Source organism: Myxine glutinosa, chromosome 2 (assembly GCF_964187855.1).
Source record: "Myxine glutinosa chromosome 2, kmMyxGlut1.1, whole genome shotgun sequence".
NCBI classification, from domain to species: domain Eukaryota; kingdom Metazoa; phylum Chordata; class Myxini; order Myxiniformes; family Myxinidae; genus Myxine; species Myxine glutinosa.
The window spans coordinates 243,820,665-243,843,795 of record NC_136262.1 but is presented as its reverse complement, the minus strand read 5'-3'; the positions used below and the strand labels follow the sequence as shown (position 1 = coordinate 243,843,795).

General features: G+C 41.6%; 1 protein-coding gene across 1 annotated transcript in view; it reads left to right on the top strand.

Annotated features, from left to right (window-relative positions):
• The window catches only part of LOC137420701 (slit homolog 2 protein-like), a 709,809-nt gene that overhangs the window by 18,741 nt on the left and 667,937 nt on the right, over positions 1–23,131 (top strand). The window contains exons 2-4 of the mRNA XM_068105981.2: positions 11,210–11,281; positions 12,709–12,780; positions 13,763–13,834. Of these exons, the coding sequence (XP_067962082.2) occupies positions 11,210–11,281; positions 12,709–12,780; positions 13,763–13,834 (216 nt within the window). The remainder of the gene's footprint in view (positions 1–11,209; positions 11,282–12,708; positions 12,781–13,762; positions 13,835–23,131) is intronic.

Genomic DNA, 23,131 nt, shown 5'->3' with positions numbered 1-23,131 from the left:
CACAACAACAACAACAACATGCATTTTAAAACATGTTGCATATACAACATGCATATATATATATATATATATATATATATATATATATATATATATATATATATATATATATATATATATATATATATATATATATATATATATACATACATATATACATACATACATATATACATACATACATACATACATACATACATACATATATATATATATATATATATATATATATACATACATATATACATACATACATATATACATACATACATACATACATATATATATATATATATATATATATATATATATATATATACATATATATATAGATATATATATATATTGTTACGGACCGCGGATAAGATGATGGTTTGCCGAGCGGATGGCCCCGCGGCCCTAACAGTTACCCCGACTAACACGATTCCCGAACGTTGGCCGGATCGCGCCACAGGTATTCAATAGGGAAAAGACAAAGGCGACACGGATGTGAAGAAGAAGAAGAAGACAAAAAGGTTGGAAATACTACTAAATTTATTCCTACTATTTACACGCTCAAAGTAACCAAGGAGAAGGAAGGATAATAAAATAATATACAGAAGAATCAGAGACACAGTGCAATTATTAGCTTACCTACAGTCTTAATTATTACCCAGGGACAGAACAAACAAAGACAGACTCACGCGGGGAATGATGATAGGAATGGCAGGAGGTGGATGGCTGGAGGGGGAGGAAGGTTCAGCTGGACCCGGAGCACGGTTGGGTCGGGGATTAGCAGCCGCCGCCCCTTTCTCGATCGGCGCGTTTAGCAGCCGCCGTTCCTTCGCGGCCCCGTTCAAAACTGCCGTCAAGGCCCCGAAGCTGCTGTGGCTGAAGCTGCTGTGGCTGCTGCTGCTGTGGCTGAAGCTGCTGTGGCTGAACTTGCGGTGGCTGGAGCTGCTCTTTCCGGGATCCCTTACTCAACTCTTCTCAACTCAACTCAACTCTTCTCGTACTCAACTCCTGCTCAGTCCAACCACTCTCGCTTAGTCCAACCACAACTCTCTGCACGTCTCCCTTTTGGTCCAACCACGCACTCGGTTCTTGCGCGCGCGCTTTTAATAGCGCCTCAGGCGATCAAGCCGCCGGCCTTCAGGACACGCCCCTCGGTGAGCTCGCTTCGGCCCTGATTGGTGGGCACAGGCCCTCTGACTCCACCCTTGATGACGATGGGCGGGCACGCCCTTCTTCCCCGAGCTGAGCACATGCTTAATGGCGGCAATTGACGAAAAGGGGTGAAATCAACAACCCACAGCTGTAGCAAACCTGGCAAACTGCCCAGTGCAGTTGGCAATGGAGGCTTGGAGGGGATGTAGCTGGCAATTGAGGCTTGGCAATGACGCAGTTGGAAATGGAGGTTTTGGGAATGGGAATGAAAGGGGATCTATCTTATTTCACTTGGTGCAATGGAGTGTCATCTTAATGGAAGACAAAGCCTTAACCTAATACACAGAATAAGGAAATAAACTACTGAACAGGGATATTATGGTGTCCTTCATGTATGCTTTATGGAACTAACTACGGGAACGCCCTTTGACCTTTATACAACACGGGAGTAAGGAGGGCGATATTTTAACAACAGTTTACACAATAACAACCAAAAAAACAAACCATTCTCATATCCACAACACTGCACCATCCTCCTCTTAGGCACGTCCCGGGCCTACAACTTTAACTTTTAGTGTGGCACGTAGGTGTAGTTCCCTCTACATTTAACCTGACCCTGAGTGCGACAGTTTTAAAACATAAATAAATATGTCCCGCTGCTCCATTGCACCCTGCCTAACAGATTCACGCCCACAGCTAACCGAATTGCGGAATTGTCTTCAAACTATACATTGACGGTGGGGATCATTATTTACAATGGCTCTGCTTTTATTTACAAAACTAACCCAGGACCTGTGATTGTTCTTTCTGGGGGGGAGACAGTCTGCTCTGCATCGACGCACCATGAAAGCACCCAAAATGCACCAACACACCCTCAAGCACCAATCGGTGCACAGTCATCACTGTTCATAATAAAAATAAAACCAACAAACCCTGCTGGTGGTCTCTTGCTCTTCGGCTCCCTCTGCTGGCTATTTGCTCTTCCAGATGTTGTCTTTCTTTGCTGGCGGCCTATTTGCAATAATAAAATGCACCCAACGTGTCCATTTTTATTTATTTATGGCCCACAGGGCCGACTAGTGTGGTTCACCTGTGGGGCATAGGTGCCTTGTGACCAAGGTCCGCCAGCAAGATCTCGGGCCTTCATGGCCGGTTCCAGCAGAGGGGCCATGCCCCAACCCATGGGGTCCATAAGTGGTGCTCGGCCACAGACATGTGGTCCATAAGGTGGTGCATCGATGCAGGCAGCTGGTTCCGAGAGGTTCGGGCGCACAATGGCGGACTCCCGCATGCTCCCCTCGGCGCCCAGTGGCGCACAGGTCCTCATGTGGGAGACAAAAGGGGGAAAAGACAGATGAGCGAGGGGTAAGGTCACAAGGGTACACATCAAACAAGGCAATGCAAGGCGAAGTGCGTACGGAGAGCGAAGTGAGAAAGCTCGTCCCTACCGTACGTCACCCCCCCCTGTCACCTTCACTACCCTTGCCCTTACCCCATATGTACAAAATCTACACATTTACAAATTTGTCGCTACTGTCACGTCTTCCCCATATTTCCCCTATACCAAATTCGTCTCCACAATCCCTCTAACCAAAATTTGCCATCACCCAATTCGTCATCAATCCTCATAAGGAGGAAGAGATGGAACACAGCACAATGTCACACCCACGTCATGATGCGTCTCACATTCCAAACATCTGCACAATAAAAATAATAAAAACATGGCATGGTGTGGAGTTACGTCACCTCAGGTGAGTGGATGTAGATGGTGCGAGGAGATTCCTAATCCTAACTATCCTCTAAATGACATTAACACACTTTACACTACCCGGGGTCTTTCCCTGCCAATCCATTGGCCAACTTACACGATGGGTTCTAAAAACCAATTCCCATTGACCAAACTGTGGTGCTTCCTTAATTTGGGGTCTCACTCCCCCGATGCAACTCCCTGTGCCCTTGCACAATTTCCGGGCTGGGTTGTGCAGCTCTCCCAGCAGGTCTACCCACCTGCACACCTCCACCACTGTAGTTGCCACCCGAGCTTACCTAGCTCCTCACCCTAACCTATCTAATTGGGGAAGGCCCCTCCTGGCTCTGTCACCCCTTGGTGCCCTCTGGCACTGGGCTACCCGGGTCCGTCCTCTGGATCCTCGGGCCCCATCCACAACAACTCTACCGGCTCCCAGAGCCCACCTGCGGCCTCACCTGGCTGACATCCTCACAGTGGTGGAGTGCCCAAACCAACTACACACACTAACAGGCTACACGCCCAGCCATTTCCACAACACTAATGCACCCATCACTACACTCCTGTGCAACTACCCGCACCACAGATGCCAATATCCAACCACAATTTACCTGTACCCTCTCCCTAACTCTTACACTACCCTCCCCGGGTATTTGTGATGGGGTCCATCCTTCCCCCATTCACACCTTCGCACCATCCACTCCACTCCACAGTTTCCACCATACTCACTCCACGACCATCCATTCCAATACTCCATATATCCCATACCATTTATTCCACACAACCATTCTCCATACACCTGTCGTTGCACACCTGTGCAATCACACCTGGTGCCACCTGCACCCTCCTTCCTTCCTGGACCATTTGGTCAACACAACACACATCACCATCACTCCCTCATACACTGCTCCAATGCTCCATCCACCTGTTCAGTTGCACACCTGTGCAATCTCAATACAACTCACACTCACAATCATTTACTCATACCCTGCTCAATACACTTTCGATCCTCACACACACGGCATCATCTCATCGAACTACTCCCCTCTGGAACTTGCGCTTCCCAGTTGTCCCTTTCAACTAAGCACATACCACGTCATTATCATCCACACTAACCTACCTGCGTCCCCACTACAGGTATCATTGTCACTACCTAATCTTAACGTTACCTAAGGTCATCTCTCTAGATCCCTATCATTATATCCTAACCTTCCCGGGCTAGTTTTCACTGCCATAAACCCCATAAATCTAGTGCTCCTTTGCCCCCGCTGTGAGAGATGGCAGAGTTGCCATCCCACCACATCGGGTATCTTCTACTATCAATTTTGCACACCAAATGCCAGCCAATCAAAAATTTGCCAATCACTACCAATCCTCTGCCAATCATCACTCTGCCAATCCTTTGCCAATCATCAAATTTTGTTTTTCTAATTTCTGGTCCAAAACACTATCCTCGTTACACGTCTACTCACTAGTGCCTCTCGGTGCGTCAATTCATTTCCAAAGCTCGGCTTCGTAAAGCCGAGCAATGAATGCGGGTTGCTTGGTGCCGGCGGCTGGATACGTCCCACATTCGGTGCAGGGAAGGACGCTTACCAGGGCCGAGATCCCACGCACCATCTCGGCACAGAGCCGTCCAATGGCCCGATCTCGACCTGCCGGAACGCCTCAACAAAAAGGGGTCGCCATGACGACCCTTCCTATCGGGCTGCCCGCTCCGCCTAGTGGAGCACGGACGCGGCCGTTCCGAGCGAGGCCCAGCGTGGATCGCGTACGGCGGTTCTTTCGAAACCGCCGTGGTTCGGATCCCCGCGGGTCCTCGCGGCACGCAAAGCCCGGCACGTACCGAGGGCCCGATTCGGCTAAACGTCGTTCTAACCGCTAACCCGGTTAGCGTCGATGCTCCATTCGCATGCTTACACCCCGCAGCCCGTTCCTTGCTCATACATCCAGCTGTATCCATGCTCTTTGTCATTGCACCTTCCCTGACACACCCAGGTACACTCACAGACTTGGTCACACACCTGACCACCGCACACCTTTGCACACACTCGTCGTTCGCACACCTCGGTCCACACCTCTCCTCCGTTACGTCCTCCGTAACACTCACCATGGGCGTGCACTCTTGCATCCACCCACTACCGCGCTCCGATGTGCTCCCTCGCACTCGCGCTACCACCAACTCAGGTGTGCTTCCTCGCACACGTTCCACCACCACCTTACTCTCCGTGTCACACTCACCCTCGCCCGTACACTCCGACGTGCATTCTCGCTCGCACTCGGTATCACTCTCGCACTTCGTAACACGCTCACCCCTTGACGCACACTTTTTTTTCACACGCGTGCCATTTCCACTCACACGGGACCCTTCACCAACGCCCGGGTGCTTCCTCGATCCCAATCGCGCGACAATTCTCTTGTCGTCAAACATCCTCCTGCAAAATCTCCCCGCACAATACACAGCACGACTCACCTGGGGGATTCCCTTCTCCACGCGCACCTGCAAATCTTTATAAGGATTAGCAAGTACGGCATCAGGATGTGAACTTAGACTTTGTGCACAATCCATTCCTCCCTGCCGCGAGTGCTTTTCTAAGCCCCCGGTCTCTCCAATTTCAATTCCCATAATTTCTTTGTTCACCTCGACGACCGCTGGCTTTAATAAAATTCCCTCTACCTCAGCAGTCGCCGGCTGCCCCAAACCCCGGGCCGCGATCTCTACACCCGTCATTGTACCCGCGCTTTTCTCCACCTCGCTCAACCAGCGCTTCTCGACCCGCGTTACCTCCTCGTGCACCCCTGGGACCTGCTCGCCCAACCTGTGGTTAACCTCCTTCTCAGCCTCCCTTACCTCGTATGCGGCTCTGTCCCTCGCCATTCCCTCCCTCATTCTGTTTTCCATTTTTAGCATGAGGGCCTCCATTTGTAGCAAAAGGTTCGAATCCACCAATGCTGCTATGGTCACGGGCGCCGCTAAATTTGGTGCCGCTACACCCACGTGCGCGAGGACGCCATTTTGCGCGCCTGACACCTCCTCAACCACCTCCTCCTTGCTCTCCTCCATTTCTTCCCTCTTATCCTGGGTTACCCCTAACCCGTCTTCTAGTTCCCCCACCGGCATCCGATCGCCTTGACTAGCCATGGCGCGATTTCAAAGTTCGGGTTTTTTTAAAACAAAACAAATTTCGGCAGCTCGTAATTTTGAGCGCGTTAAGCGCGCTTCGGGTCCGATCCCGCTCCCGACACCAATTGTTACGGACCGCGGATAAGATGTTGGTTTGCCGAGCGGATGGCCCCGCGGCCCTAACAGTTACCCCGACTAACCCGATTCCCGAATGTTGGCCGGATCGCGCCACAGGTATTCAATAGGGAAAAGACAAAGGCGACACGGATGTGAAGAAGAAGAGGAAGACAAAAAGGTTGGAAATACGACTAAATGTATTCCTACTATTTACACGCTCAAAGTAACCAAGGAGAAGGAAGGATAATAAAATAATATACAGAAGAATCAGAGACACAGTGCAATTATTAGCTTACCTACAGTCTTAATTATTACCCAGGGACAGAACAAACAAAGACAGACTCACACGGGGAATGATGATAGGAATGGCAGGAGGTGGATGGCTGGAGGGGAAGGAAGGTTCAGCTGGACCCGCAGCACGGTCGGGTCGGGGATTAGCAGCCGCCGCCCCTTTCTCGATCGGCGCGTTTAGCAGCCGCCGTTCCTTCGCGGCCCCGTTCGAAACTGCCGTCAAGGCCCCGAAGCTGCTGTGGCTGCTGCTGCTGTGGCTGAAGCTGCTGTGGCTGAACTTGCGGCGGCTGGAGCTGCTCTTTCCGGGATCCCTTACTCAACTCTTCTCAACTCAACTCTTCTCGTAGTCAACTCCTGCTCAGTCCAACCACTCTCGCTTAGTCCAACCACAACTCTCTGCACGTCTCCCTTTTGGTCCAACCACTTCTCTTTGCACGTCTCTTTGCACGTCTCTCGCTTGGTCCAACCACGTCTCTTTGCATGTCTCCCTTTTGGTCCAACCACGCACTCGGTTCTTGCGCGCGTGCTTTTATAGCGCCTCAGGTGATCAAGCCGCTGGCCTTCAGGACACGCCCCTCGGTGAGCTCGCTTCGGCCCTGATTGGTGGGCACAGGCCCTCTGACTCCACCCTTGATGATGATGGGCGGGCACGCCCTTCTTCCTCGAGCTGAGCACATGCTTAATGGTGGCAATTGATGAAAAGGGGCGAAATCAACAACCCACAGCTGTAGCAAACCTGGCAAACTGCCCAGTGCAGTTGGCAATTGAGGCTTGGAGGGGATGTAGCTGGCAATTGAGGCTTGGCAATGACGCAGTTGGAAATGGAGGTTTTGGGAATGGGAATGAAAGGGGATCTATCTTATTTCACTTGGTGCAATGGAGTGTCATCTTAATGGAAGACAAAGCCTTAACCTAATACACAGAATAAGGAAATAAACTACTGAACAGGGATATTATGGTGTCCTTCATGTATGCTTTATGGAACTAACTACGGGAACGCCCTTTGACCTTTATACAACACGGGAGTAAGGAGGGCGATATTTTAACAACAATTTACACAATAACAACCAAAAAAAAAAAACATTCTCATATCCACAACAATATCAATATCAATATACAGTATATATATATATATTGGTGTTGGCTTTACGGTTAGGTTACTGGCTTGGGATTCTAGGGTCCTGAGTTCAAATTACGGTTGGTCGTTGAATTAACATCTGGTGAGCTTGACTCAACCTGTCATCCTTGTGAGGTCGGCGAAATGAGTACCAGCTTGCTGGGATGAATGTGCCATTCGAATGTCCTGTGTAGGAGCGACGACCCAACCAGGATTGTGCCCAACAGCGGATAAACTGCTTCGGCAGCCATATGCATCTGAAGATGCAGGAGTGCTCATCATCACACACACATATATATATATATATGTGTATATATATATATATATATATATATATATATATGTGTGTGTGTGTATATATATATATATATATATATATATATATATATATATATATATATATTGTTACGGATCTCCAACGTCAGCTCTCCCCTTATCAAGAGGGGGTTAATCCCCTTGTCTTTTATCTGGCCGACGTGACCCTGGGGGTTATAACATTCCTTCCGGTCTGTGGTAAATAGGGTTGTTGGTGGAGTTGTAGTCCTATTACCTAAGTACTACCACCGGCCGTGAAGCAAGGGAATAACTCCCGCTCGAATCACGGATATCAGGTGGAAACGCCGAGCGGATAGCGATCCGCGATCCGAGCTGTTAACAATGGCTAACCCGATTATAGCGGTTCCGATCGTGCCACGTTTACCCAATGGAGAAAAGACTAGGATGATCGGATTGAGGAGAAACCAGAAAGAACAGGGCAATTTATTACAAATGTACAAAGGAGAAGAGGAAACTAAAGAATGTACAAGAAAGAAAGAGGAAGGAAAAGTACACAGGGCAGCCTTTTTTTTTTTTTTTTTTGTATACAAGATCGAGGCTCGTGAAAGAGCGAACATTAATCACACAGAAAGACAAACAGACACACAAAACAAATAACATCGGGAGCGGTAGACAAGATGGGGAGAGAGGGGGAAGGACACAAACACAACATTTGAGAGCAGGGACCGAGAGACATGGAGACATCGAGAGAACTGTGGGAGGGAGAGGGCTTTGGGGGGAGGCATGGGAAGGGGGGGGGGGGGGGTGGGAGAGGTATAAAACATATGGACACTGCCAAGACTTCCAGGAAAGAAGTTGGAATTTCAAACAAGATGGATCTGGGGTGAATTAGTGGGGGTAAAAAAGATCAAGGTTTTGGATGGGGGAAGATAAGAGATGGTGGTGAACAGCTGTTTTGAAGACCTGGAGGGAGGAGTGTGATTGAAGTGAGTGTGGGAGTTTGTTCCAGAGGCGGGAGAAAAGAGGAATGAAAGAGTGAAGGTGAGCAGAGAGCCGAGATTTCGGCAGTTTAACCATCAGAGGGTGGCTGGCAGATCTTGTGCGACCTGTAGGAATCCTCTTAGCACATGTAGCCTTAGACAGTCTTATGCTATTCCCTGGACACGGGCCCGACCGCTCTCAGATTCGGTCTCAGACTTCAGACTCACACGGGGATGCAGATGGTAGGGTGGAAGGTCCGGCGATGGTGTCCAGGCTCCAGTCTGGCTCCGGTCCAGCAGACGAAACCCGGCAGGCAGCTCTCCACGTAGTGTAACGCGAGCGGACAATTATCGTGACGGGGAAAGGTAAACTTGGGCTATCGGCGTACGTAATATGCGCACCGGCGCTTTGACATGCGCTACCGGTCTTACTCACCCCAAGCGCCCCCTCCCCAATGTCCTGCACGCTGCGGTTCTTAGCAATGCATGCCGCGCGCTCGCCCTTAGTACAGCGGGTTGCCACAGCGCGTCCTTTGTAATACCAATGCTTGGCTTCAGTCTTCGGTAATGAGCGCTGCTCCGTAAGTTCTTATCACAAGCCAACCTCCCAACAAGTCCTTACAACCACGATAAGTCTTCTGTGCACAGTCCTCTTAGCACAAGCTTCCTACGAGAGTCCTCTCAAAGGGCTTTGTGTGCACGCTTTTATAACATAAGCCAGCGAACGCTCTCGAAGCCCAAAACCACGTCCTGTCAGGCGACCTCACCTCAGCCCTGGTTGGCTGGTGCTGCCCTGACGGCTGGTTGACGTGGCCGCACCTTCATCCTGGTGCTCCGCTCCCTTTTCGGGCCTTACCTCGTGGGTTTCTGGGCTGGTTTGAGCGGAAGCCCAGCGAGGTTGCGAACGCTGCTGACAAAGGCGCGTAACAAATTGGGAAGGGCTATGGGGCACAGACTGGAGCGCGCTTAATGGCGTCGCTTGGAAGGGAGGCTGCCAAAATGAACGGAAGGGCCTACTCTTATTTGATTGACGCAACGCAGATGCAACTATTGGAAAATGGCCTTATCTAAACACAGACTATGAAATAACTGACGTCCTATGGTGACCTACGTGTTGCTTGTGGCCTATCTATGGGGTGCTACCTTTAACCTTTAATGATGTTATTATTTACAAGTGTGGGTTCTCAAAACCGCAACAATATATATATATATAGTTATTATCATCCAGAAAATCTATTTAAAAGACAACGCGTAGACCCTTTGTAAAGAAATGATAATCCAGCTATGAGGGAGTAGTAATCCAGGCTACTTCTGCAAAAACACAACACAACCGTATGTAGTGTTGCCAGACTATCGATCATCTTTTTATGAGTGGTTGTAAAACGTTTCACTTGTGGTGCATTTCACATTAACTTGGCTTGGCTGCAGCTAGATTTCCTTTCAGTGTCATCTTCGGAGATCGGTCCATCTGCTGCACCGATCAAACACTAATTGGTAAAAGGTTACTGCAGCCACCGAGATGCACAAATGCGCTTTGTCGGAAACTCGCTCCCGGCCGGCCTTGCCAAGTTCGAGCAGAAGGCCTCGGCAAAGTTCCAATTCTCGTGCTGCCTCCCGCACCAAATCTACCACCTGCCAACACGTTTACACAGCTGGGATCCTTATTTCACACTGATGGCACAATTACATTGTGATTTATAAAGGAAACCGAGGGCAATCTTTTGTGCGGGCAATTGAATTGCGTAGCATATGAAATGCTCCTTGGTTCTGAATGTAAAGTAATCGGACACCTGTGCACGCCACCAATAACATACCGGATATTGTATTTGCAGAATGGTACCGTTTGGTAAGGCCGATTATGCCGTAGATTCATTTGTCGGGCTTAGTTGGAAACCGCAGCACACTTTTTGGAGCCTCATCCCCAGGAGTGTGTTCAACCTCGTCCACACAAGTTCCTTCATGGTTACAAGTTTTGTACAAATCGGAGGGTGGATTTCGTGCACAACACACACACTTGTAGTTTCTCAATATTTTAAAGTTGAGATTAACGTATTGTGTGTGACTTTCAGGTATTGTCTTTCACGATGGTGGGTATAGGGTTGTTGGAGATGGAGAGGGGAATTGGTGGCACTTAACAATAAACTAAGCCGTTTGATAAATAAATTCCCAAATGATAAATAGAGTTCAAACACAGCTGCCAGCCACCATGAGTCTCCAGGTGAACGAGTCTGTGTTTAAAAAGTGTAACGCACTCTTCCCGGATTATGCTCTGAAAGTGTGCCGCCTTTGCCACAATGGCGTGATTAATTTTCAGCTGCGGAGCATACGCGTGCAGACCACGTGAATAGGTTTTCGCTTCCGTTCCTTCATTTTGATTGATTTGTTTTTCTGTTGTTTTTTTTTTTGACCAGGGATTTGAACAGGAACAACATCACTCACATCGGAAAAAACGACTTTGCTGGACTCAAGAATCTACGAGTTCTGTAAGTGTGCTGAGCCATTTTGTCACTCACTTGGTTGATATGCCGCATGTTCTTTTATTTGATCTTAAGGTGGTCACACTAGTCTGGTGTTGGCTTAGCGATTAGGGTGCCGGCTTGGGATCCCAGGATCCTGAATTCGAATCCCGGTCGATCGCTGAATTGACGCCAGGGGGGTTGACTCAGCCTGTCATCCCTCCGAGGTCGGCAAATTGAGCACCAGCTCACTGGTAATTCCCTGTGTGTCGCAAGAGGCGACTAACAGGGTTGGTGGCAGGAAGGGCATCCGGCCATAAAACATTTCTTCAAAAAGGGGACCACGGTGCCTGAAAAAGGCCAACCCCTGCTCTGTGGGAAAAAATGGCCTCTAAAGGTGGTTCTGTGCGCAAACGACTGAAGGTGGCACGATAGATCGGGAGGAGAATCGTGTGGTCCATCTTGAATCGGTTCTGACGAAAAGTCCCCTTTGGCGCAATCACAGCAATGTATCATGGAATGTGGTGTGCTCTGGATGTGATGTTAAACCATTTACAATGTTGTCCTTAAAAAAAACAAAAAAACTTTTGCTACATTTAGACAGAGAAGACTATCGAGACCACTAAATTATATCCTAAATGTGTTTTATTATGAGAAAAATGCAGATTTCCCTTCACACCTTACAAGATTAAGACCCTTCCAGGTGAACCATTTTGGTGGCCCTATGAAATTGTCTGTGGATCCTCGAACAGTTGATCGATTCTCAGATCAGAGATACTGACATAAAAAATCAGGTGTAATATTGTGTAATTGGAAAAAATAGGGTTGTTAGGGTTAGATGAACTTAGTTGTTGATGTCACTGATGTTGATGACTGATGAGCTGATGTCACTGATGATGTTGTTGATGTCCACTGATGTTGATGTTAGTTGTTAGGGGAAGATGTCACTGTGCAGTGTATTAAACACAATATTACAATATTACGTGTATTAAACTTCCCCCACAGCTGATCCCACAAAAAGCTGGGAATAATTTTCGCAGTTTTTAAAGAAGTAGTCACAGTAGTTATAGTAGTCACAGTAGAACACTTATAACATTGATTTGAGTTGGACAAACTGCCGTGGCAAGAAAAACGGACGTATCAATACCGCTTTGATTCAAGCTGAGGATATGTTACTTGGCTTGGAGTTTAGCGATTATTAAATGAACTAAAATAATAATAGTGTTATTAAAAAGGTTTTCTTTTTGAACGACTTTGACTTTAGTACATGCCAACTTTGTCCATGTGTGTGCATGTATATGAGCTTGGGACCCAGCATTTGAACAGAGCTATATGTGTTATGACGTCATTGTAAGCTTAATGGACGTAGATGCAAATGAGAATTCTTGTATTTGTTTGAAAATATATATATATTTTTCACGTTTTCCTGACCCTCATCCGCATTCTTTTCACAGACAGCTGATGGACAATCAAATATCCAGCATAGAACGGGCTTCATTCAAAGATCTGAAGGAACTGGAACGGCTGTGAGTTATATTGGACGTTTGGGATTTCCTGGCAGATCCATCGCTCAGCACTATGGCTGATAAATACTTTTAGAGCTGTGAGGGTCATGATGCAGCTATTGGCTCTGTCTCAACCTCGGGCCCTCATTTCCTTTGTCTGAGGCTGAGCTCAGCTGGCCTTAACCTACAACCCGAAATGAATGTCACCGTGCACACCTGACTCCGCGATGAGAGCTTGGTTCATTTAGCTTCACAGATCCATGATCGGGCATTATAATTGGGCTTTCGTAACATTTGGTGAGGTTCAGGGCAATGATCCGTGATTTTTATGGAAATCGCTGGGGGTCAGAGGTTGGTTAATTAATGTACTTTCACTGCTGGACTGCTGGACCAACAGTCAGGATAATGTCTCGGCAGCCTTAGCTAGCATTGCCCCTTCAGCAGTATGGTATGAACTTGCTTTGCCCTTAAGCACTAGAAAATATCATAAAGGTTCACCTTTGACCTCACTTCTTGAATTCTGTTTTTCATTTGACCTGCCATTCCTGAACTAATATCTTAAATGGACACTTTATGGACAGTAAGATAGGTTAGTTGCCAGTGTGCTTGCCATTGATCTGTGTCGTCTGGTTTCATTCACGAGAAGGTTGAACTTGGAAACTGATATTTTGATTAAGTGCCAGCAGGGGGCGCAACATCTTGGAGTATGCCGCTCTTCAGATGGGGATGAAAAGCAGGCTGTCCCGTCTGCATTTCCGTCGTGTCTGTTTAATATCTCGTAGTGTATTTCGGAGAGAGTAAGTTAGGCCCTTGGCTGAATTTCATGCTTGGGGTTGTCGGTATAATTTGTGCTGCCCCCACCGCAGGTTGTGGAGCTCATCTGTGGATACGGCACAGGCATGATGGGCCAAATAGCTTCCATCAATGCTTATCTTTCCTCCTGATTTCATAATTTGCTATCCTCCTGATTACATTTTTTTCCTTCTCTTTTTCCTTTTCTTAGCCGGCTGAACAGAAACCGACTTCGGATTCTTCCAGAGCTCCTGTTCACTGGAAACGCAAACCTCATGCGACTGTAAGTGATAACCCTGCCTCATGGTTCTGGAAACCTTTTTCAAATGTTAACATCTTTTCCTTCTCCAATCATTCTATGGCTTGTCCTTCATTTCTAGAACCCCACCCGTACTCAACAATCTTACCTTTTCCTTTATTTCTGTTTGACTTGACAGCAACGAAGGTATGTGTGCGTGAAGGAATGTCCTTCCTCTTCCTCGGTCCACTGATTGTGGAACTCTGTCCTTGGGCAAAACCATTAAAAAATGAAAAATAAATCTAACGGTGCAACATGCCATTATGTGCTTGGAATTTCATTGGCTTTTCTGAAACGGTTTGAGTTTGTTGTGCCTTGTGTGGTGAGAAATCTTTTGAGAGTTATTTATTACATAATAAGCAGTCGGTGCGATCGATTATGCGATGCAAGTTTTTGCAAGAACGTTGCGGTTGCTTCCGATTTTCCATTTGCCAAATGTAATTTGAGTGCCCTATTCAAAATGTGAAGGGACAACCTTGAAGGCCTCGTCGGTTCCTTGCAGTTTGTGCATCGACGAGGTGGTGGATGATCATCACCATGTGACTTGCAGGTGGAAAAGCAATACAAATGATGGCGGTTCCAATCATGAAATCGATATCTTGTCATCATTCGTTATTCTCTCGAGTCACAAATGGACCACGTGACCTGGATTGAGCGATATCGCAATGCGTGCTTCATTTGCAAATAGTTTCGTCTCCTGCTGCGATGACTGGCATTGTTAAGAACCAATTATAAGTGTCTTGTGCCTTCCTGAATGACTTCAATACCCAGAGAGCAATAAGAATACCGATTATGGTCATCACTTAAACAACGTGCTTACCACGCCTGCTGCCTCTCTCCTGGGTACTATGAATTTAGCATGCTGCTTGTTGCTGAGACATTTTGCAAATTAGATCAATGCAGAGTTGGGGAAACTTGGATTGTTGCAAAGTTCTATCGCTATTGACAATTCAAATGTCCGTCTTTTTGGTGCCAATGTTGTCTTGTATGTGTAACCCCTTTATTTTTTGGCTGCCAACCTTGTATACCTGGTCTCATCTGTCCGATGAAACCACGAGTATTTCTTTCTCCATAAACTAACGCTCCTCCGCCTTTCTCCTTTGACAGTCCTATGGGGGGAAAACTATGTGATGGGACTCGTTCTCATTAACCTTGCACTGATGGGGCCTAGCTAATGGCTTTGCTATTAATCCACTGGGAGCAAAGATACACTATGGGCATGCAGATTGCTCGCAGAAGTGAAACTGAAATGCCAAGGTCTGCATTTCAATGCCAGGTAATGTAGGCCCACCGTTTTTCTTGCAACATCCTGGTATGCAAGGTGAACATGAGCGTATATATGCAGCAAGCTTCAAAATCCAGAAGATATGTTTGATACTTGAGCCAAAACTGGCAAGTCGGAAACAGCTGTGAACCCCGATGATGCTGCTTGCGCTTGGCATGTCGTTTTATGCGGAGCGCAGCAGTCCGCTTCCAGAATCTCGTTAGCGTCTGTCTGTTTATACTTGCGCCAGTGAGGGATAGCTGAGCGAGACGACTGTAGCATTTGGTGTTAATGTAATGATTGTGAATATTATTCCGGAGAGAAGGAACAATTTGGATATGCCAGGCGTGCTTGTTTATCACAATGTATTTTTCATCAAATTTCCTTTTTTTATATTTTGAACTTAACTGAATTTTGAAAATGTAACTTTTTAATTTGTTTTGTCATCTCTAGAAACAGCAATCACCTTCAATAAATACGTTAAATTGAAACATGATGAGGGGAGAAATGTTTTGGTTTTTTTTCAATAATTTGGATATGCCAGGCGTGCTTGTTTATCACAATGTATTTTTCATCAAATTTCCTTTTTAAAAATATTTTGAACTTAACTGAATTTTGAAAATGTAACTTTTTAATTTGTTTTGTCATCTCTACAAACAGCAATCACCTTCAATAAATACGTTAAATTGAAACATGATGAGGGGAGAAATGTTTTGGTTTTTTTTCAATAATTTGGATATGCCAGGCGTGCTTATTTATTTATCACAATGTATTTTTCATCAAATTTCCTTTTTTTATATTTTGAACTTAACTGAATTTTGAAAATGTAACTTTTTAATTTGTTTTGTCATCTCTAGAAACAGCAATCACCTTCAATATATGAATTAAATTGAAACATGATGAGGGGAGAAATGTTTCTTTTCTTTTTTTCAACAATTTGGATATGCCAGGCGTGCTTGTTTATCACAATGTATTTTTCATCAAATTTCCTTTTAAAAAATATTTTGAACTTAACTGAATTTTGAAAATGTAACTTTTTAATTTGTTTTGTCATCTCTACAAACAGCAATCACCTTCAATAAATACGTTAAATTGAAACATGATGAGGGGAGAAATGTTTTGGTTTTTTTTCAATAATTTGGATATGCCAGGCGTGCTTATTTATTTATCACAATGTATTTTTCATCAAATTTCCTTTTTTTATATTTTGAACTTAACTGAATTTTGAAAATGTAACTTTTTAATTTGTTTTGTCATCTCTAGAAACAGCAATCACCTTCAATACATGAATTAAATTGAAACATGATGAGGGGAGAAATGTTTCTTTTCTTTTTTTCAACAATTTGGATATGCCAGGCGTGCTTGTTTATCACAATGTATTTTTCATCAAATTTCCTTTTAAAAAATATTTTGAACTTAACTGAATTTTGAAAATGTAACTTTTTAATTTGTTTTGTCATCTCTACAAACAGCAATCACCTTCAATAAATACGTTAAATTGAAACATGATGAGGGGAGAAATGTTTTGGTTTTTTTTCAATAATTTGGATATGCCAGGCGTGCTTATTTATTTATCACAATGTATTTTTCATCAAATTTCCTTTTTTTATATTTTGAACTTAACTGAATTTTGAAAATGTAACTTTTTAATTTGTTTTGTCATCTCTAGAAACAGCAATCACCTTCAATATATGAATTAAATTGAAACATGATGAGGGGAGAAATGTTTCTTTTTTTTTCAACAATTTGGATATGCCAGGCGTGCTTATTTATTTATCACAATGTATTTTTCATCAAATTTCCTTTTTAAAATATTTTGAACTTAACTGAATTTTGAAAATGTAACTTTAAAATTTGTTTTGTCATCTCTACAAACAGCAATCACCTTCAATATATGAGTTGAATTGAAACATGATGAGGGGAGAAATGTTTTTTTTTCAAGTGAGGAATAGTAATCGGTCTTTTTCTTTAGTAAAATAATAATTTATATGATTGAATAATCAATATTTTCATCTATGTGTATGGGCATGAGATGGTCTTACACCATATACATTACAATAAAGTACTATAACAACCAAATACAGCAATAGATTGCTCTGCACATTTTCCTTTCGAGCGTTTAATCAGCGTTTATTTTTGTGAACCAGGTCAGTCATGGGTTCAAAACCTCTCGGCACCATGGCCAAATTCAAAACTTCTTTCCCTGACATAAGTAGTGTAATAATGTTGCTTCTGGGACACCTCCGTTTAACATGGGAAATCCCTATCTAATGTCATTTACCCCCTTGTCTTTTTCAAAAATCATAAACACCTCTATTTCTCCCACCCTCATCTTTATGAACCTTTTGTCTGTAGTACCTATCCTTAATGTTGTTCATTAGACCACTCAAACACTACAAATATTTGTTTTCTCTTATAGACCTATCATCCTTCTTCTACATATCATCTGGCAGATTAATCTTTGACCCACTCAAACATTGACCCATTCACTTCCATATTAATTCTTTCCCTCCCTCATTGCCCCTAAACACCTATATTTCTCTCACCCTGTTCTTTACGAACCTTCTAACCTTTTGACATGTTATCCTTATTCATTAGACCACTTAAACACCTGTGATCCTTCTGACCTCATGGACCTTTTAACCTTTTACTCTTAATATCATCTGGTGAATATAACCCACTCAAACAACGACCCTACAAATATTTGTTTATGCGTGGGAAATAATTTAATTCTCCTACAACTCTCTTCACCATCTAATATATTAACAAAAAATATGTTTGAGTTTGGTTCTTTATTAAGATATTTTAACTGAGCTAAGATAAAATGGTAAACCTCCCTCAATGTTCTTGCTTGAGCGCCTCCAGTGCCACATACCATTTTTAAATTAAAGTATATATTTTCCTGACAACCATCAAAGTTTTCCGTCCACTCAAAAATATTTCCATCTTTTTTACCCAATTCACCGGTATTTAAATTAATTCTCTTATTTGTTTTGTGAACTTTTTTACCAGTTGCCTTTTCAATTATACCTATTTGATATTTTTCACATTCATTATGTTTTCCATTTATATACCAAGGTTGATTACACCTCCACTCTTTAGTCTGGTTGATACTTGGTTCTATCATTTATATAATAGTAAAAAAGGCGGCGGTAGCCCGTTAAAATCCCCAACCCCCCCCCCCCCCCCTTTTTAACTTATCACTTATATATATATCTTATCACTTATATATATCTTATCACTTATGTATATCTTATCACTTATATATATATCTTATCACTTATATATATATCTTATCACTTATATACTTATATAACCATAAGGGAGACTATCAATTCCATTTTCTAAAATAAACCTCTTATCATCAAAAGCCCCCAATGCTTTCTTATTTATCTCTTCTGAATATAATTGATGTTTATAACTTCTTATTCCATTAATCTTTCTAAACTCTTCTTTCTTTGTTGTTAAACAGTTATAATAATCCTTAAAGTTTATTGTTTCTTTAATAACATTTTTCTTTACACCTTTTAACTTCTTATCAGTCTTTTCAACGTTATTCACAATGTATTTATAAGCATAAGCCTTTGACCTCAATCCCACAAATTCACTCATAACATTTCCTCCTAATTCATCCTTGAACTTTCCAATCACCTTTTTATTTTTAGAAGAGAACAACTCACTCTCTGGACTGTAATTACTCGTGTCATAGATATTAATGTCTCTTTTCATGTCTGAATAAACATCGTTGGTATTAATTTTCAAAATAAAACTATCTGTATCCATATAAAGTAGATTAACATCATTTTGATATTTCTTCCTCAAGTTATTATAAAAGTAATCATACATTAATGACTTTGATAAATCAAGAATTGTTGTTCCAATATAAATAGGTTTGTTCATTTCAATACTCTCTTTAATCAAATGGATCGCACAAAAGTTCTCAGTAAAGACCTCAGCTCGAGTAAAACTCGGTCTATTAATTAATTTTGATGCTTGTTCCCAAGATGTTGATAGTCTGATATTTTGTCTTTTCCTCACATTCTCCATAGTCTTACCAAAGACCGCATTATTCATCAATTTATAAAAGTCTTTCTCAAAATCTGTTTTTGACTCTGTTCTTCTTTGTGTATTAAAATCAATGTACCCCTTTAACCAATGACTTTGATTGAACTTTAGAACCCTATGGATCTTCTCTACTCTTAGACCTTTTGATAAATATTGTCGCAAATTTCTTTGGTGTAGAACATAATTTTTCTTGTTATATAATGTAGTAAGTAATTTTTCTGTTGATTCACCTATATCAAACGATCGTTGATAATCACTCAACCATTCTTTCTTTGGACTTGCTTTCTCACAAGCAAATGGGAGATCTTTGTGTAGGTTATGGAGTTCCTCTGGATATTTTAAATCAATTTCAAAATAATAACCAACTTTTTCTTCATCCAATTCTTTTTGTGTAGAGATACATACATCTTGTAAAACGTTTTTGTAGTCTTTTTCCTTTACCCATCTAAGTTTTCCATAAGGAAGAGCCTGAGACATTGCCCAGCCATACAGGTTGTTCGCGTCATAGTACATCAAGTAAGAACTCTCTTTCGTTGGATCATAATTTGGAAGATATTTGTTATTTGCTTTTGCGTATCTACTCGAGCAGACTTGTGAAATTCCACCTCTTTTTGCCTTTTCAATCATCAAAAGCATATCAACATCGGTTATCAAATCCAAATCTTGTTTTGTCATTTTCAACATCGCACTCCAGGCCAATCCAGGTGCTGTGTAGTAGTGAGCAGGATCCAATCCATATCCAGTGCGACAAACAGATCTAAAGGCTTCAAATACATCGGCCAATAAAAGCACATCAGTTTTGAGATACAAATCGTGATACTCGCCAAGATTCTTGATGTTATATTTTTCCCAAACATTTTGTGCGTGTACATAATCTTTATCAGATATATGACTATTATTTAATTTGTTATAGAAATTTTCTTTTGAAGGAAGTTGTGTTTCATTGAATCTCTCAAATGAGTCCATATAGTCATAGGGGTAAATTCCCTTTTGTGTTAGAAAATCTTTATCTAAAAAATACTCTGAAAGACATGGAAACTCTTTTAGATTTTGAACCAAGTTAACCAATGGACTTGCCATGAATTTAAATGTATCAAGAAATCTGATATGAGTAATAGGAGATGTGTGAATTGTTTTTGTGAATGAAATGTATTTCTGATCCGTGTTTGGAATTGCTGAGATACTTCCAGAAGTCTTTGAGAGTTCCTTGATAAATAGATGTGTATCATAATGAGCGTTGTTATGAAGAAAGACAGGAATGAAAGAGGGGAGTTGATAATTAATATTACAACTTTGATGAGCCGGACCTCTATATTTACCAGTGAGATGACAATGGTCTCTAACCTTTAGACCTTTACCAATTTTCTCCTCACAAATATGACAGACATTGTTTTTTATAAATTCCCTTTTTTCTTTACTTGTTAAGGACATTGGTTTATTGGTTTCTCTCATTATCTTGGTTAATCGAACACAGTCTTTTTCTAGTCGTTTCACAAACTCCTCTGGGGTATTTGAGCCTCTATACATCTCTAACTTGTTATATTTATCACCAACGGATGATTTGATATAATAACAAAAACCACAAGGAGTATGTTTTTGATATTTATTTGTGTATGATTCTTTTGGATCTTGAGAAGCAGTATCAATTTTTTCTAAAATACTTTCAAAATCAGCATATATAACAAATGGATGTTTGATCTTTTTATTTTCATCTTTGAATGTGATCTTTGAGCCTTCTTTAGGCATATTGATTACCGTTGATTTATGTTCGCCACAATAATTTGAATGTTTATCTAATCTTTCTTGTGAATTGAAGAAGTTAAGACAACGCAAACAAATATATATTTTATTTGTTCTCTTACAGACTTGTGGTTTTATTAATTTAGCAATATCTTTGATGTATGTATAATGTGAATTTTCGTCTGAATTAAAATATAGAAGATTAATATGAGTTTGTTTACAATTGTCAGAAAGCTTTAAAACCTGAATGTTGTTTGTTTCTGTTAGACCATAAACATTAACTGATAAATTATTCATCTTTTCAAATTTAGGAATATCATTTAAAGTCATCGGAAACTTTAGATCTTTCGTATTTAATGTATTCTCATATTTTTTATAATGAGATACTCTTTCATCATGAAAATGTGGAGGATGTAAGTGTGCTAAAATAGACCAGAGAAAACATTTATTGTCTTTATTTTTGATATTGATAACTGCTTTTCTATTTTTGATAACACTGGGTAAATCAATGTAAGAAGAAGCTTTTAGAGGATCTGATTTAAGAATATGAATGTCTATGTAAATAATTTTTCCTATATTGAATCCACTTCCTACGATTGAATTATCCACATCTTGCTCTTGTTTAATAAGTTCATCATAGACTCCTGATGTTTTAAAATCTTGATATGAAGATATAAAGTGTGGCTCAGTTCTCATGTATGGTGCATCTATAACTCCTTCATCCTTTGTCATTTCTAATTTTACTCCCATATAAAATTTAAGTGGTTTCATTTCCTTTAGTGTTTTTTCAATCAACGTTTGAACAGCAGGTTTAACTATTTCTACAGCATCAACTATAGACTCTGGTTCAGGAGGTTTGAAGTTAAAGACTCTTATTTTAATATGTCCTTTGAATGCTCCATCAGAGTTTTTAGTTGTGATAAAATTTGATAAATGTAGATTTGTTTTAAGATGTATTTTGAAGCCTTTCTTGAGGATATTTTTATTACATGTAGAACAGTGTTTTGTTTCAGGTGGAAGAGGGGAAAGTTTGTTTAAAATGTTGTATGTATGTTTTGCGGTGAGAATATGTTGTTTATAATATTTTACTTCCTTCTCGCAAGTATCACAATAAACCATATTTATAGCGTGAGAAAACGTGGTGTTTTATATATATCACTGTGCTTAAAATAAAACACTTTTGAGCTTTACAGCTCCGTTTTATATATATCGCTGTGCTTAAACTAAAACACTTTTTCACTCAGAATCATCTAAGTCATAACTATCACATGAATACTCAGAATCATACTCAGAGTCATCAATAAAGCTACTCTCATAACTATCATTTGAGCACAAACTATTAGTATCATAACTATCATCTGTGTTCAATGAAATACTATCATCACCATCGTCCAAGTTCAATGAAATACTATCATCACTATCGTCTGAGTTCAATGAAATAGTAAAATCTTCACTGCTGTATTGACTCATATTTAATTAGCAAGAAAAATATTCCCATCAATATCTATATACTTTCTTTCATTAACAGATTCAATCTCTACAATTTTTATATCAAAAGTTATCTTTAAATAATCTCTAACTATCATAGAACGAAATGACATTTCACCAGAAATATTAACATCATTCATTTTACTTATATCTACACCCTTTGGATTATTAAAGAAAATACAAATGTCTCCTCTAGAATTATTAATGGTCTTATCATTCTTTTTCAAAGTATCGTGGTCAATCACTTTTTCAAGCTTTGAATAAATTGCCAGGAGTAGAGGAGAAACTTTTGTTAGATTTACTTTAATGGATGTCTTTCCAGGTATAGTTAGAGCTCTTCCTTTAAATGAAATAGAGGGGCTCATGTTATTTTCCATAACTGGTTTTACCCAAAAATTTCCATATTTATCTTTGTTCAATTTAACATCTTTGACATATTTTTCTATATCTTCCACCGAAGTAGAGATTGATTGAAATTTGTCTTTTGTGCTTTGAAACATTGTATTTATTAATGAATAAACTTGCGTTTAGTTTAAGTAAAAATTTACCACATAAATATGATAAGTTCTGAAGGATATTTAGAATTTCCAGACTCTCCATATGATAAATTAGAGAATTGTCCGGCTTGTGATAGAGTGGGGCTTAATGATGAGGATTCATATAAACAATGTATTTTCTGTGATTTAATTTTAATTAATGATAATAAGAAATATAAAAAAATATAT